The sequence below is a fragment of the Pleurodeles waltl genome, chromosome 3_2 (assembly GCF_031143425.1).
Source record: "Pleurodeles waltl isolate 20211129_DDA chromosome 3_2, aPleWal1.hap1.20221129, whole genome shotgun sequence".
Taxonomy (NCBI): Eukaryota; Metazoa; Chordata; class Amphibia; order Caudata; family Salamandridae; genus Pleurodeles; species Pleurodeles waltl.
In genome coordinates, this window is record NC_090441.1 from 213,160,623 (window position 1) to 213,178,544 (window position 17,922).

The 17,922-nt window shown below is 46.7% G+C and overlaps 1 protein-coding gene across 2 annotated transcripts in view; it reads right to left on the reverse strand.

The window, feature by feature from the left end:
- STK11IP (serine/threonine kinase 11 interacting protein) overlaps positions 1–17,922 on the reverse strand; it is a 214,385-nt gene that overhangs the window by 137,343 nt on the left and 59,120 nt on the right. For both annotated transcript variants that reach the window (XM_069227211.1, XM_069227210.1), the window contains 3 exons: positions 15,435–15,564; positions 12,225–12,328; positions 7,295–7,384 (listed from right to left, as the gene is read on the reverse strand). In XM_069227211.1, coding sequence (XP_069083312.1) covers positions 7,295–7,384; positions 12,225–12,328; positions 15,435–15,564 — 324 coding nt within the window. The remainder of the gene's footprint in view (positions 1–7,294; positions 7,385–12,224; positions 12,329–15,434; positions 15,565–17,922) is intronic.

Genomic DNA, 17,922 nt, shown 5'->3' on the forward strand with positions numbered 1-17,922 from the left:
TGCTTTTGAGGGACATCCTGTACAGCACAGGCCCTCTCAAGTGCAGCAAACCACTTGTTAATGTCATCCCCCTCCTTATAAGGGGGAACTATCTTGTGCAGATTCCTGGAATCATGCTCTTTTGCAGGATGACTATGGGGAATACTGCTGCTGCCACCATGGGTATCTAAACCCAACTTCTGTCTTTCCTTCTCTAATTCTAAAGACTGTCTATCCAAATCCAGCTGTTGCTTCTTGAGCTTCAGTCTGGTTTGTTCCACTCTCAATCTATTGAGCTCCCTTTCTAACAATCTGTCATCAGGGTGGGTGGGAGGGACATTTCTAGATACAGAGGTATGATGGGAATGAACAGAAGGAGACCTGTCTCTTACAGAGGGCACCCTAACAGCTTGGCTACCAGTATAATGTGAGAGCACACCATCAGTATGGTGTGATTCAACCTCTGTACCAACTATGCTAGACTGTCTAGTAATGGGCAGGCTGAGAAGTTTCTTTCCTGAACCTTTTCCTGGGGGAGTCCCTGGATCAGATTGAGAACCATTAGCTACTTTTTCACCAGATTGGGCACTTATGGCCTTATCCTGGACTCTAAGCATGTTAATTAACAGTTCTAAGGAAGGATTCTTCCCTACACTCAAACCTCTCTCTATGCAGAGACTCCTTGCTCCTTTCCAGCTAAGGTGATCATATGCAAGTTTGGACAGTTCAACATTTTGGCCTGTGCCAGACATTTTTAGAGAGAGTTAAAGTGATAGACAAAGAGAAAAAAGTTTTCAGAACTTTTTGGAAAGACAGAAAAAACTTTTTAAACTTTTAAGAACTTTTTGAAAGTTTAGAAGTACTTTTCAGCACTTAGAAAAGAGTGAAAAGAGGAAATGCAAAACTTTTTGGCTATGTGTATATACACTGACCTTGTTTTGTATATTTTTCTCTTATGAAAAGTACAATGACAAGAGTGGTAAGTAGTCTCAAAGCACTTATCCCACCACTGCACAACCAATGTAGGAGGCTGGACTGGCTTGTAGTGAGTACCAAGGGGTACTTGCACCTTGCACCAGGCCCAGTTATCCCTTATTAGTGTATAGGGTGTCTAGCAGCTTAGGCTGATAGATAATGGTAGCTTAGCAGAGCAGCTTAGGCTGAACTAGGAGACGTGTGAAGCTACTACAGTACCACTTAGTGTCATATGCACAATATCATAAGAAAACACAATACACAGTTATACTAAAAATAAAGGTACTTTATTTTTATGACAATATGCCAAAGTATCTTAGAGTGTACCCTCAGTGAGAGGATAGGAAATATACACAAGATATATATACACAATAGCAAAAATATGCAGTATAGTCTTAGAAAACAGTGCAAACAATGTATAGTTACAATAGGATGCAATGGGGAAACATAGGGATAGGGGCAACACAAACCATATACTCCAGAAGTGGAATGCGAACCACGAATGGACCCCAAACCTATGTGACCTTGTAGAGGGTCGCTGGGACTATTAGAAAATAGTGAGAGTTAGAAAAATAACCCTCCCCAAGACCCTGAAAAGTGAGTGCAAAGTGCACCAAAGTTCCCCTAAGGACAAAATAGTCGTGTTAGAGGGAGAATGCAAGGAAAACACAAATCAGCAATGCAACAACGATGGATTCCTGTCTGAAGGTACCTGTGGAACAAGGGGACCAAGTCCAAAAGTCACAAGCAGCTCGGAGATGGGCAGATGCCCAAGAAATGCCAGCGGTTGGTGCAAAGAAGCTCTTACTAGGCTGAAGAACTGTGAATACTGCAGGAACGACAAGGGCTAGAGACTTCCCCTTTGGAGGATGGATCCCCCACGCCTTGTAGAGTCGTGCAGAAGTGTTTTCCCGCCGGATGGACGCCAACAAGCCTTGCTACACGCAAATCGTGCGTTTGGCGTTTTTGGACGCTGCTGGGGCCCAGGAGGGACCAGGAGGTCGCAAATTGGACCTGCAGAGAGAGGGGACGTCGAGCAAGACAAAGAGCCCTCACTGAAGCAGGTAGCACCCGGAGAAGTGCCAGAAACAGGCACTACGAGGATGCGTGAAACGGTGCTCGCCGAAGTTGCACAAAGGAGTCCCACGTCGCCGGAGACCAACTTAGAAAGTCGTGCAATGCAGGTTAGAGTGCCGTGGACCCAGGCTTGGCTGTGCACGAAGGATTTCCGCCGGAAGTGCACAGGGGCCGGAGAAGCTTGCAAAGTCGCGGTTCCCAGCAATGCAGCCCAGCGAGGTGAGGCAAGGACTTACCTCCACCAAACTTGGGCTGAAGAGTCACTGGACTGTGGGGGTCACTTGGACGGTGTCGCTGGATTCGAGGGACCTCGCTCGTCGTGCTGAGAGGAGACCCAAGGGACCGGAAATGCAGCTTTTTGGTGCCTGCGGTTGCAGGGGGAAGATTCCGTCGACCCACGGGAGATTTCTTCGGAGCTTCTGGTGCAGAGAGGAGGCAGACTACCCCCACAGCATGCACAAGCAGGAAAACAGTCGAGAAGGCGGCAGGATCAGCGTTACAGAGTTGCAGTAGTCGTCTTTGCTACTATGTTGCAGGTTTGCAGGCTTCCAGCGCGGTCAGCGGTCGATTCCTTATCAGAAGGTGAAGAGAGAGATGCAGAGGAACTCGGCTGAGCTCATGCATTCGTTATCTGAAGTTTCCCCAGAGACAGAGACCCTAAATAGCCAGAAAAGAGGGTTTGGCTACCTAGGAGAGAGGAAAGGCTACTAACACCTGAAGGAGCCTATCAGCAGGAGTCTCTGACGTCACCTGGTGGCACTGGCCACTCAGAGCAGTCCAGTGTGCCAGCAGCACCTCTGTTTCCAAGATGGCAGAGGTCTGGAGCACACTGGAGGAGCTCTGGACACCTCCCAGGGGAGGTGCAGGTCAGGGGAGTGGTCACTCCCCTTTCCTTTGTCCAGTTTCGCGCCAGAGCAGGGGCTAAGGGGTCCCTGAACCGGTGTAGACTGGCTTATGCAGAATTGGGCACATCTGTGCCCAACAAAGCATTTCCAGAGGCTGGGGGAGGCTACTCCTCCCCTGCCTTCACACCATTTTCCAAAGGGAGAGGGTGTCACACCCTCTCTCAGAGGAAGTTCTTTGTTCTGCCATCCTGGGCCAGGCCTGGCTGGACCCCAGGAGGGCAGCTGCCTGTCTGAGGGCTTGGCAGCAGCAGCAGGTGCAGTGAAACCCCAGGAAGGTCAGTCTGGCAGTACCAGGGTCTGTGCTACAGACCACTGGGATCATGGAATTGTACCAACAATGCCAGGATGGCATAGAGGGGGCAATTCCATGATCATAGACATGTTACATGGCCATATTCGGAGTTACCATGGTGAAGCTACATATAGGTAGTGACCTATATGTAGTGCACGCGTGTAATGGTGTCCCCGCACTCACAAAGTTCAGTGAATTGGCTCTGAACAATGTGGGGGCACCTTGGCTAGTGCCAGGGTGCCCTCACACTAAGTAACTTTGCACCTAACCTTTACCAGGTAAAGGTTAGACATATAGGTGACTTATAAGTTACTTAAGTGCAGTGAAAAATGGCTGTGAAATAACGTGGACGTTATTTCACTCAGGCTGCAGTGGCAGGCCTGTGTAAGAATTGTCAGAGCTCCCTATGGGTGGCAAAAGAAATGCTGCAGCCCATAGGGATCTCCTGGAACCCCAATACCCTGGGTACCTCAGTACCATATACTAGGGAATTATAAGGGTGTTCCAGTAAGCCAATGTAAATTGGTAAAAATGGTCACTAGCCTGTCAGTGACAATTTGAAAGTAATGAGAGAGCATAACCACTGAGGTTCTGGTTAGCAGAGCCTCAGTGAGACAGTTAGGCACCACACAGGGAACATATACATGCACACCTATGAGCACTGGGGCCCTGTGTGACAGGGTCCCAGTGACACATACATATAGGCCACAAACCTATGAGCACTGGGGTCCTGACTAGCAGGATCCCAGTGACACATAACAACCATACTGAAAACATGGTGTTTTCACTATGAGCACTGAGGCCTGGCTATCAGGATCCCAGTGAGACAGTGAAAACAGTGACAAACACCCTGACATACACTCACAAACAGGCCAAAAGTGGGGGTAACAAGGCTAGAAAGAGGCTACCTTCTCACAGTGCTGCAAGCTACTTTCAACTCCATAGCAACGCTGGATATTAACCTAGAATGCACCATGAAGGAGATACCTCAGATTGGCACTACCATGTCCAAGCTTGACCCCAAGTGTCCGATATCTGTTCAGACGTTTATTTGATATCCATTGAGATTAACAAGTTACTTACCTTTGGTAACTCTGGTGAATACTCCACCATGGATTCCTTAACCTTTACAATTTCCCCAGGCAGCAGACTGGATCTGGGAGATTTTGCAGCACAGCACTGCACACTGATGTGAGACGTCATGCAACTCCTCTTCTCCCTGGAAGCGACGCATGGAGCTGTAAATAGGGACCATCCAAGTATGTCAATCTCAGTTTGTTTCTAGATATTGTCAGCCCCAAAGTAATCAATTGTGCCATTGAGAAAATCTTTGACGTGGGAGCTGTTCAGAAGTAGAAGGAAACATTCAACATAACAGGAAGGAGGGAAAGCAGTTAGGGCATCCATCAGAAATAGCATTACGAAGGTAAGTGACTTGTTCTTCTGATGGGCCCTCCTCATAGCAGATTCCTCACCTTTAGAGTAGATACCGTAGCGGTACCTCCCCAGGTGGCAGGTCGTGGAATGGCTCAAACCAAAAAGTCTTGCAGTACAGAATGGTCAAAATGCCCTTCCTGTTAGACCTGATGTCCATATTGCCTCCTGACAGATATTCATGTCAGATACCCCACATGCTATGCAGTGGTACCAGCTTTGTTCCTGGTGGAGTGGGCCATCACCGCTTCAGTTCTCGTCTAGTGGTATTTATATAGCACGAGCTACACATAAGGGCCTCCCACTGCTGAGACAGACATGCCTGCTAGCCTTGACCAAAACAGAAGTGAAATGACAGCTAGAGTAGATGTGTCTTTAAGAGTTTCCTAAATGTGATTTCAGAGAAGTCCCATCTGACACTGGATGGGAAATTGTTCCCGTCTGAGACGGGAGGTCGTCCCAGTCCCCATCAGACTGGACGGGAGGTCGTTGCCGTCTGAGACTGGATGGGAAACCGTTCCACATCTCAGCTGTCAAGTATGCAAAGGTGCGACCTCCACATCTTGCTTTCCTGACCCTGGGCACTGTCAACAGATTCAAGTTACCAGATCGCAATGATCTATGGGTGTAGGGGCTCAAGAGTTGGCAAATAAGAGGGGGACATTCTCCGTGCAGTGCTTAATGGACCATACATAGAACTTCGAAATGAAACTTCTTTAATGGGAGCCAATGCAGCACAGCTAAAGCTGGGGCAGCAAATTGAGGTTTAGGAAGTTTTCGAAGGGAACGCACCGCTGCAATCTGGACAGCCTGTAGAAGTCTTAGACAGTACTTAGGGCTTCCCACAAAAAAGGAGTTGCCATAGTCAAGGCAAGAGTATCTCTGAGACTAGAACAAGGGTTGAGCACCTTTCCTGCCAAGTAAAACCGTTCTGTCCGACACTTAGTCCTTCTATCCCACAATGAGGTCTCTTGACTAGGCTCCGGAGACAGCTTCTCCCTTAGCAGGGCACAGCAGGCACAGTCCCTTCTTTTCCTACCCACAAGGTGCAGCAGGCGCAGTCCTCTTCGGTGCAGCCTTTCTTTGCGGGTCCCTCGGTGCAGCAGGGCAGTCCTCCTTTGGTCCTTCTTCCAAGTCAGAGGAGATCGGAGGGGTGAGTGACAGGAGTGCCTCTCTTGTGCTCGACACGTGCCCTCTGGCCAAGATGCAGATGGTAACTAATGGGCTTCCAGATTCCTTCCCACCTGGTGACCACTACCTGTGGAGTGTGGCAACTGGCTATTCCAGGATGCACCATTCTTCCCACTCCCAAAATGGCAAGACCCCCCTCTAGGTATTCAGACCTCCCTAGCGGTCCTCCCCCCCCTCCCCCCCACCCCCCTGGGGTGTGGCTACCTCAGGGCCACGCGCCCCTGGGGAAACCGGTTTGACAACTAGTTTCCCCCCTCTGCTTCCTGTGCCAGACTGTCTGCCTTAACAATGGGACAGTCCTTCTCCAAATGTGACACATCTGCCCTTTGAAAGCGGCTTCTCCTTTGAAGTCTGCCTTTTGGGGGTAACAAGTAAGTGACTTTCTGCAAGAGGAAGATAACACCTCCCTGGCCTGCAATCCCTCTTGTTCTCCTTCCTGGGAGTAGTTAGAAAAAGAGGCATTTTCTTACATTGTTGAATGTTTGTTTTTCTTTCTTAATAAAGGATTTTTTTCAAATGCAGTACATTTCACAATATTTTAAAATACAGTGCATCAACTCTCTAAGTGTAGCTCTTGCCGGGCAACCTGCATCACTAGGATGCCATTGTATTCTTGTGCCAGTTTGTGAAGGAGAACTCTAAGCGCTTGGCTGGATTTGTGCTACACAAAACACATATGTACACTTCACATTTGCAGTAAATATGTCCAGGAGTCTCAGGCCAACTACAATTCTGATGAAGTAACATTTTCTACTTATAACATTACAAAGTTACGTTATTGTATTTATTATTTAAAATATTTGATAGACAATGAATCATAATGGACATGTTTGTTGGCAAACACCAAACCCTCTCATCTCAGTCATTAATTCAAATAGAAAACTACCACAACCCTGCGTCAATAAACACTGACAGAAGCACTACTATGCACCCCAAATCTGGCAAATCCCACCAACTCACTGTAAGAACTTTAAATATAATCTCTCCACATCAGCACACTAAACTCACCGTTCCCACATTGTTCGCGCAGAAAGGGCAACCCGCTCTTCTGCACAACTAAACACACAAGACTGTGCCATCCTAATCTTCTTCTGCCATACCCTCTTCCATGCTTTACACCTCCGCCAGCCCACTTCTGCACCCTCAAACATCCCAGAGCAACTATGAATCGTACCATCCACTGCCTTCACTTGCAATTCCCAAAGCTGCAAAAGGACACCATAAATCTACTGAACCACCATGTTTAAGTAATCCACAAGCCAGTCACCCCAGTCCAGAATCCAATTCCGCACAGAACTGAATCGTGCCGGCAAACATCAGCATTTTGAGCCATATTTTATGCACAAAGCAATTGTGAACAGTTACACATTATACCTAAGCTCAGTTCAAACCCCATAATTCTGCAAGTCGATTCAGCATTCAAACCCCCGTTTATACTCACAGCCTCAGAGACAGCCCTTGGGGACAGATGCTGAACAGTGACCGGACGATGGTCTGCATGGAACGACAGTGGGTTACCTTCCAGGTGGAGCTGTAATAGAAGACAACTAGTGAAAAATGGTTTATGATCCCAAGACAAGCTCCTCTTCATTTATCCCAAATGCGTCACGTACGGATACTCACCACTCTGTCCCCAAATATCATGTATTGATAACCACCTTGTCAAGGCTCCTCGTACCGTCTGATCCAATAATGTCCTCGCTACTGGCCCTTCCTCCTGGGTCTCCCACCACAGAGATGTCCTACCCTCGCATCACCCCAACACTGTTATATCCTCTCCTTGTCAGCGCCCCAAGCCACATCCTGTGACAGGCCCTCCTCGTCCTCGATGCTCCCCGCCCACATTCAGTGATATCAACTTCTCACCCACCCTGCTCCCAGATCGATCTGGATATCAAATCCTTGCCCCACCCCCATCCTATGCTATCCCCTCCTCACCATCGCCGCTATCCAGCTCAGACTGCGATATCTCTTCCTAACGCCCCGCCACCTCCTACCCCATCAGATGGTAACCTCTCCTCACACACATCGCTCCCCAGTCCCATCCTGAGATACTGCCTCAGCTACAACTCTGCACAGCCCAAGATATCCCCTTCTTGGCAGCACTGCTCTCCAAGTCACATCCTGTTCACCGCTGGTTTTCAACCCCATCTTGCAATATCTCCTCCTCGTCACTGCGACTCCTCAACCCCATCCAGTGATATCTTCTACCACTCCTAGCCCAACCAGTAACATACGAGTCTCAGATCAATGCCGGCTAGCTGATGGAAAGTTTAAGTGTACGGGTAGTTCTAAAACAGGCTGGCAGTAGCCCATCTAGTCCCCCAAAGAACGACCAACTGACGAGCGCCAAGAAAGCACCAGTGCATCTCAGCACAGCCGCCCATAATGATAAAATCAAGGATCACACATCACTTTGCTGCAGACAGTGGGTTTGAAACAAGAGATACCCGTGGAGGCCCCGTAACCTATGCACAGACCCGCTCGAAGTAGAAGAGAACTCCCTCAGCTTGGCATTGCCTTCTCAGTCCTCCCCCTGCAACTCATGGACCTCCTGACTCTTAAGTTAACAGAGGCAATCTCCAACAGTGGCCTCTTCAGTCACTAGTGAAGGGTTATGTATGGTTCTCAGAGAGCCTCTATGGTGCATTTCAATTTCTAAATGTAATAACACATTGCTATAACGCAGCAACAGTTCATGCCACACTGGCTACCCACCGTCACACCTACTTCACAAAGGCTTCCAGGCCGGGCGGCAGGGCTCTCCGAGAGCCAGCCAGTGCAGCTCTGCAGAGACTGAAAGAGCTGCAGGAGGAGGAAGAAGACTGGGAAGGTGGGGGGTTTGGTTAAGGATAGCAGGTAAGATATTTATTTTTCACATTTGTGCCAGGGAGGAGAGGGCATCTTATCTATCCCAGTGCCTCTGCCCCTGCGTGGCAGTTCAAGGAAGGGACAGATGATTATTGTGGGGGCGGGGAGAGGATACATAACATAGAATAGTAGCTTTTTTCCCCTCTGGGTTCTGAGTGAAATCATAGACAACTCATGTTTTGCTATTGTCATTCATCTGATGTAACTCAGAACTCCTCATTGAAAAACATCCCTTTAATTCACTTTTTCTATATGTTGAATGTGATTATCTCTGGATATTCAAGAGCAGACGTCCACTACGGTAACTACGTGGTCATGGTTTAACCTGCGTTAGTTTCTGCCCCAGGTGGCAGGTCTCCTTGGTGCTTTTTTTTTTTTCTTATTTATTCATTTAGTTTTGATTTCCAGCAAGCAGCTTTGTCCTTAGTCTGCATGTGCGAGGACTCCTAACTGCGGAGAGGAGAGGGATTACAGGAAGGCGACCCCACAAAAGAAGCAGTTTAAACAGGAAGAAAGGTTTGGAGAGATTTGTGGATCAGAAGAAGATCCTGCGGCAACAATAATGGTAGACGGTTTCAGAGAACCAACACAACAACTATTTTCACCCAGCAGTGAACCCATTTAAAGAAGGAATTCGGTGATTCGAGCAGCCTCACAGGTCCATGAAGCAGTAAAGCCCTGGAGAGAACCCCTGGTCCTCTTGTGACAGACTGCAAAGTGAATAACACAATGCTTTAAAGTGGCCCTAGTGTAATGCTTGTACACAAAATACTCAGAATAGAAGATACAAGTACAGGACAAATATCGCAATGAGCGTACAGAGTTAGTAAATAGCGGAGGCTTCTTAATCTCACTGGCTTCTGTTAACATTTGGGGGTTCTGACAAAAGGTTCTTCTTTTAACATGTCAGTTCATCCATGTGCATAAACGCAAGGAACGTTAAAGCATGTGATGAATTTTAGACTGCAATTCATAATCCAAACTATTGTTGGAAACATATTAATATTAATTAACGTTTTAAGTAAATTATAACCTAAAAACTTGGATAAAAACATTTTAATGAGCAAAATTGTATGCCCAGGAGAAGGGACAGTGGAACATGCACCACATTTGTGCCATATGTTAAATTTGCGACTGGCATTTGCAGCAATTGCTAAACATTATAGGAAAAAACATGCTATTTTATTTTACAGTCTCGGTGGGTATGTGCTTCTTACCTAAGGGCCAGCGGAAGCTTACTGGCCAGGGTAAAGACACCGAAGATGCTATGGGTGAAATCTGACCTGTCACTGACACCGTGCAAAGTCTGCTTTCGGACCTCACGGAGACTGTTTGTTGTTTGGAGCAGAGGGTGGAGGACCTGTCAGGGTAACAACCATCACAACATCTGTGTGACTGGTATACCCAAAGGGAATGAATGCACGGGCATGCTGTCTCTTTTGGAAGTTTGGCTGATGCAGGTTACATGATTACCAGACAAGGAAAGGAGCCCAAGCTGGTTTACCCTCAGGAGGTACTTGGCGGGTGAGGAGGCAGATCGTCTGCAGCGCCGCTGGAGACGGCGGGTATTTGCCATAGGCTACTCTGCACTCTATAGAGGCGTTCTGATAAAGTTGGGACCTGCGGTGTGTTCTGAGCCGGTCAGGGTGACATAGATAAACAGATCACTTTTTTTACAGGTACATGGAAGACTGCATGGGAGGGAGGTTGTCCTCGGGTGTTTATATGACCCCAAACCCAGACCAGCTGTGTTGCTTTGACACCTTTCGAACCAAGATGTCACGCTGCTCACAAACTCTTACCATCCTGTGAGGGAGTGGACACAGATTCCATATTTGGCCACCAATTGAGACACATAACTACCTCCATTGGCAAACACGCAACCAGCCGAAGTGGGGGTGAGATTTGCAAAATAGTTGGGAGACTGAGGGATGAAGGATTTGTGGAGATTAATTCACACTAACAGAGAGAACTCCTTTTGTTCCACAATGCCCCCTGAATGTCATCCTTGATGGGTTTCAGGCTCTCACACGATCTCAGCATTGGTTCAAGGCACTGAATGGTTAGGGAGGAAGATCTCTGAACGCAACCCCCCCCTAAAGCTCTGCTACAGTAACCCACTTCCACGAATACTAACTCAGCGTCTCCAGCTTGCTATGCTGGAAGATCCCATTCTCAAACAATGACTAGAGGAGACAATGCCATTTTTTTTTTTTTATGAAAAGGAGGGGAAAGCAGCGGATGTGAACATTGAATGGGAAGCCTTCAAGGTGGTGTCATGGGCACTGTATCTAAAGTGGTAGGAATATCCTACTACCACGTGGTCTCACACTAATACTGTGTGCACTCAAGTGCCCACAAGAGTGTACGCGTGTTGCCGTTTCCCACTGAGGTGGTATTTGAAGATGGTAAGAGGCATGCACTGGGAATTTAAAAACCTGCCACACAAACGTACACCCACATAAACATACATGTGCACTGGCATTCAAACACACACTGACATGCACACAAGTACACAGATCTACATTTTCTCTTGCTCCCTCAGATGGTGTGAAGAAGGAAACAGGCATACTGACTAAAGGAATGTATTAGGAACCCCAGTTTTACAGACCCCTGCAACTGCAAGCACTGGATTAGTGTTCTTGCCATCCAAGTAAGTAGAGCATCTTATAATGATCAGAGCATCATCCCTGAAGAACCATAAAGGACTGAGCCAGGAACACCACATGTCCATTTTAAGTCTGTTATCCATGGGTATTAACCCAGGTAGCTAATATTAGAATTTACTTTGGATAATTACCCCAACAGCAGCCATCCTTTCAGACAAGATCTCATACAAGAGCTAACAAGAAGAAAGACTTCACCTCACATCCCAGGGTGAAGTAAGTGAATCAAGGAGACCAACCGGGAACGAATGGGTGGATCCTTAACCCCTATAAACACAACCCTCCGCGTGCACACATCAGTGTCCATATGCCCTCTGTGGTAATAATCCATTATTAAGGCGGCATCTGAAAAGTCTCAGCACAGAGTAGTTAGGAAATGTAACGTGAAGATGAATGTGCAGTTATGTGAAAACACAGCTGCAGAAATCTGAATGTTGACTCCTGAGTGCTTGAAAACGATGGTTGATGAGTCACTGTTGTAATACCCAGTGAACCACTAAATGCAGGGTCAACAGAGTACCTTTACAGCTCTGGCAAGGCAAACAGCCCACAAATTACAAATTCAAGACTACGAAACTCAAACACTGAACCAAAGGAACAAGATCAAATGAGTAGTTGAGAGACACGAATGAAGAATTACACTGTTCTTCAGTGAAAGAAATGTGCAGAGCCAGGGAACTCAGGATTTCAGGTGACTTTTCAATCACAAATGATGTGTGAAATATGGGGGACTAAGATCTCTACTCATGGTCAACTACTTTGATGATGGCTAAGGAGAACAAATAAAACTGTTGCAGCCTTCTGCCTAAGTCACTCGCCTCACACATAACTCACTTTTCTTAGCTGGTGCAGCTGGGACAGGGGTGCAAGCTGAGAATGCTCCATGAGGAGATTTAAAGCCAAGTCCAAATGCTGCAGGTTCGAAAGCTGCTCCACCCCTAGGGAGGGAAAAAAACAAGTTAAGGTAAATAGAGACTTGAGTGGAAGAGGCAAGGAGGAGGTCAAAAAAGGAGAGATGATAAAGGAGAGAGGATAAAGGAGAGATGATAAAGGAGAGAGGATAAAGGAGAGAGGATAAGAGAGAGGAAAAAAGAGGAAAAGAGAGGAAAAGAGAGAGGAAAAGAGAGAGGAAAAGAGAGAATAAAATAGAGAGGATAAAGGAGAGAGGATAAAGGAGAGAGGATAAAGGAGAGAGGATAAAGGAGAGAGTATGATGGAAGCGGAGGGAGAAGATGGGCTCAACCTCAAAAGGGCAAGAGATGAGCATCCAGAGGAAAGCGATGAAGAAAGAGAGATCAGGAGAGGGGAGCAGAAAGAAGAGGACCGCACAAGTGAAAGGCTGTGAAAACGCCACCCTACCAAGTGTCACGCATCAGGGTTAGATCTACAGGGCCACATCTGAGCACAGGATGATCGCTCAGGAGGGTTGAGAGCTGATGTAGGATGGCATCAGCTCCCTTGTGAAGTGAATTAATCCTGTGCTGACTCTTGGCTAGCATTAAGCTGCTCCCTGGGAATGAGGAGAGCCGAGTGGGTAATCATATGGTGCGGTGACTCACACTCATACAGCTCTTTAAAGTACATGCACCCAACTATCACCAAAACAGGGCCAGTAAGCTGCAGCATGACCGGCTGAATCTAGAGGCCTAACTTCCTTCACTGGAGGGTAACAGTTGCAGGCTGAAGGGACTAGGGCAGCCTTCTGCCCTCGGAGAACATTTCCTCTAAATGTCTGGGTCTACGCGTGGGCTCTGCATTAGGAGGGCTAACCATGGTGAGGCCAAAGCTCTAAAGCTTCTGTCTCCCACCAAGACCACGCAAAACTGCCCTGATCCAGGGTAGCTTCAGCACAATTTCAGAAACCCATAGGGAGAAGAAATGATGGCAGCCATGGAAGGGCCCTGCGGAGTCTGAAACACTGGCCACTCGTAATTTGAAGCATTTCAGTTTAATGCCTGGTACATGGAGTGGGAGCAGAAGCCCTCCATTACTCGGTTATACAGAATGTTATTCTTCATATCTTCAACAATCCAAAACACTAGAGACGCATTCAGGCAGTTTGTCCCACACCATATGCGACCTAGTTAACATTGGCCTTCCGGGCTTCAGGAGGCCTGGAAACAACAGTAACCCTCACTCGCTGCTCTTAAGAGCGTCGCCTATCCTTCACTAACCACACTCTTCACTTGGCTTGTCTGAAATACACAACTGGCTAAAATGAGATGCTGGATATTGGTCTTTTTTTGCTGGCTGTGCCTGTAACATGTTTAACTTGAACATAAGGCACCGACCTTGCTGCTGTCTACAGCCCAGTTCTGTAGAATGTCCCCCAACAGCCCAGGCGGCTGCTCGTCCAGTCGTACTCTGAGCCACAGCAACACTGTTGAGTTTGCTTCAACTCCGTTTTGTCCAATGAGACTCATCCTCCAGATCCCTACGATGATAACTCAGCACTCTCTGCAGGTGCTCCTCTCAGTCAAGCCTTTCAGATGAATGTTCACGAGACAAACACTTCGTTTACAACTCCATTTCCCTCACCTCCTCTAAGAGATGGCTGGAAATTATCCCACACCTTCTCAAATATTGCTATATGTCTGTGTCTGGCTGAACAGACATCAGAACTCCAGACAGTTGCTTATTTTACTGTAAACCCAGCTTAATGCCTCTGTTCCCTTTCATTTCAAAGGAGCCTCTCCGGTAGATGCAAGCATGATCCTTGCACAGACCGTAGCAGGAATTCTACATGTAGTTGGCCCTGAAAGGGTGGAGGGTGCCCCAAGTCACTGTGGACTTCAGACCAGGGGCTGTGGTACCCAGGAAACTGTATGCAGGCCTTGGGGTACTGTGTCCTGCAAAGATGTTGTCAGAGAAATGTCCAAACGGGCTCTCCTGTGAGTCAACAAGGAGAGGACCCACATGTACCAATAAGAGAGAATAGAACTCATGTCTTCTTGTTCTTTTTGGTTAGAAAAGATGGCATTAGTCTCTTAAAACTATGCCTTTTAAAGAGTTTAAATGACATTTAAACATTTTAAATAACACAATACATGCTGTATGTCCTCAGTCCACCGAAACACAAATTGCTGCTTGCCCTTAAACGAAAGTAAATTAATATTAATTTAGCACTACTAAGATGTCATGTGTGACATCTTCAAGGAGTTATGGGTTTTAGACAAAAGAGCAATGAGGAATTGAAAGTTCACAACCCAGAATGCAACATGATATTAGCTAAGTGAAGTCATGAACGGCCAGAAATGTCAAACGTGACACGGCTACTTTTGTTAGCTGTGCAGGAGTGCAACTGACCTGCCTTATCGCAGGCACCAGCTGCTCACGATAAACCCCAGTCATAAGTGACATTGTGGTCAGATATTGCTGCAAATACAAAACTCCTTTCACAGCCGGGGTATAATAATTGTTTTTTTATAAGGTCCAGATGTTTGCTAAGTTAACTAAATTTAACAATTGCATATTTAAAATTATTTTAGGTAGAGGACAGGAAACAGCATCCAGTGTGAATCCTTGGTTATAGAGCATGGTGTGTCAGAGGGCGTTATCAAAAGCCCATGAAACAGCTGCCAAGTGACAGGTCCTATGTGCCCGACACCTTTGAGCGGTTGTGATATTTAGTCAAAAGTGATTTGCATTGTGTGACAATTTCAAGAGTTGGTTGGTTATTAAATCCAGTTGGTTGGGTTAAAGCTTTAGGGCTGGTGCCTTCTGGTTTCAGATCTCACTTCACATGATTACATTCATACTTTTATGAAGCTTTTTATACCTTCCTGTCGGTTTCATAAATATGTAAAGTAAAAGGACATCTGGCATTACATTTGCCTAAACATTCACCCTCACCAAGTTAAAATATGCTTCCGCTGGCAACGTGCATGAGATGTTAGCACATCAAACGCAGTTAAAGAGCTGTGTAAAGACCTGCCCCTCACCACAACAATGCCGTCCACCTCACAGACACAAACGTCTGCTCACCTTCTCAGCCCTTCCGCTCCAGAAACTGTTCCACCAACGCACACCCCAGAGAGGACTCACCATTAATAGAGTCAAGATCATTGCAGCGGAGGACCAGTGAGACCAGCTGCGTCCTGGAGCCCAGGCTGAGGAGCGGCACCTTCAGCAGGAGGTTGTAGGACAGATTCAGATAGACCAGGTCCGAAAGCAGCTGAGGGGGGAGAAGAAACGTGTGATTGGTGGGCGAGGAGGGAAGTAGGAGACCGGGGAGAAAAGAAGTGAAAACAGCAGATAATGTAGACACAGGCATGAAGAGTGTGAGACTAATGGAGGGCGGGCAAGGCCAGGTTGGGGAACTAAACCTGACTATTCTGCCATAGCAGCCACTCCATCATACCGTGAGGAGCAAGCCCTGTGACTGCAAGGGGATACAGGGAGAGGACTTCTCCACTAGATGTTTAAAAATAAGGAAAAGTGTACCATGACATTTTTCATTTTGTAAAGCCTCTCCCATCCCTCTGCTTTCTCGAACAGCACCTTAAGACTTGCGGTTCACCCCTACTTTCAGTCACCGCTTCTTCTTACAGGGTCTTTTTTCACACTTTGTTTTAATGTCTGCCTTCCTCTGCCCCCACCTTTAACCTCCCTTCTTCTCTGCTGTCCACACATTCTTTCTTCATTTATTTTCTGCTTAATTCTTCCCATCTTTCGAGTCCTTGCTCCTCCGTCATTTCTCACAAACCTCTTTACTCGTAAAGGCACAAGTGAAGTAACAGTACAGGTGCCGATTGTGAGGAACGGTGAAGGTGGAGACCGCGCAGAGCCCGTCATTAATGAGTGAGCGGAAAACAGGGGCAATGACTGACCCTACCACAAAGGGTCGAAAAAGTACTAAAAGACTATACATGAGCAGGGCCAAAGCAAAGGTAGCTTACCAAAGGAGTGGCGTATAGCTGGTCCTCTATCTATCCACCGCTGAATTTCTCTTCCTGCTCGCATATCTGACTATTGATCTCTATGTTTGCCTCTCTCTGCTAATAGTGTATGAATGCTGTAAAGAGACTCCTGTTATGATAATGAGATGCTGGGTTTGAGCAGCACCACCATCAAGCGCAGGAGACATAGGGCCTGATTACAACTTTGGAGGAGGTGTTAATCCGTCCCAAATGTGACGGATATACCACCAGCCGTATTACGAGTTCCATAGGATATAATGGACTCGTAATACGGCTGGTGGAAAATCCGTCACATTTGGGACGGATTAACACCTTCCTCCAAAGTTGTAATCAGGCCCTAAGTCTGATCCTGCGCAGTGTGACAGCTGTCGGATTAACCCTTCAGCCAGGTAGCAGCACCTCACCAGAAACCAAGGGTAACGGTGATTTGTGGCAGCACTTCGCTTGATGCCTTGGATTTCTCAGTGAAACCCACAGTGGAACAGATGTTACCTCTTTCTCTCAGCCACACGTCTCATACAGGCAACAATAAACAGAAGCAGGACTAGGTTCAATATGTTTTATTGAACCAACTGCATTTTATGTAAAAAGGCATGTATTGCGATTAGGAAAATATAAAACATAATAAAAGTAAAACAGTCAATACGAAAGTGAAACACAGGAAAAGTTCCACCATACTGTTACAATGTTTTTAGAATCCCTACCTGGACTACTAATATTCTATACAAGAGCATGGCAGTGGAAGCCCTAATCTGTCCCTCAGACCCCCAGGAAGGAACCCATAGCCCGTACCTGTGATGCAGGTAAAGAAGAGGTCTGTTGGTCTACTGCGAGTTCTCCCACATATGGGGAGGAGACATCAGGTCTCGGCAGAAACTGCAAAGTCGGGCTGCAGCATTCAATGGCAACTGGCTGAAAATCCCCTCTCATGTAAAGGGGGCAGTGAAGTGTTTTATAATAAAATATCAGATGTTCTGAGAAACTGCCCTGACATGACCACACATATTTCTGTGTATAAGAGTCGGGGACATGATGAACCCTTTGTTCCAGCAATAACTAATCAGCCTATCATGGTCAACCTTGCAGAAAGCGAATATGTTGTGCAAGAAAAGAATAACAGAAGTCTAAGCGAGAGGGCAACTGATAAAATAACAGAAACAGCTTCCACTAAACGAAGCCTTTGCTGAAATAATTTAAATGAATAAAATGGCATTTATCTAGATGAAATGGCACAAGCGGCAAGCCTAAGCTAAAAAAGGCTAAAATAATATGCTTGTACCCGAGCTAAAGCAACCTTACAACATGAACTGTTTGTATATCTATCTATGTGTAGGCCACGCCGCTCACCCCACATTTCCTTCTTTCTAGACTAAGTCACCACAATACTGGGAGGACAACAAGTGGTTTTCAGTGCTATGGAAGAAAACTCTAGGTTGGGAGGGGGATTCAGCCTTCTCTAGTTCGCAAATCCGCTACAGTTTTAGGACAGGGACATTTGGGAGAAAAAAAGGAAACTAAGCTTGTCATATCAATAGATGATGAAAGCAACCTGCAAGGAGGCCACTTTCTAGTGCAGACAGATACAAAGGGTATCAGTAATCCTGAACACTGAC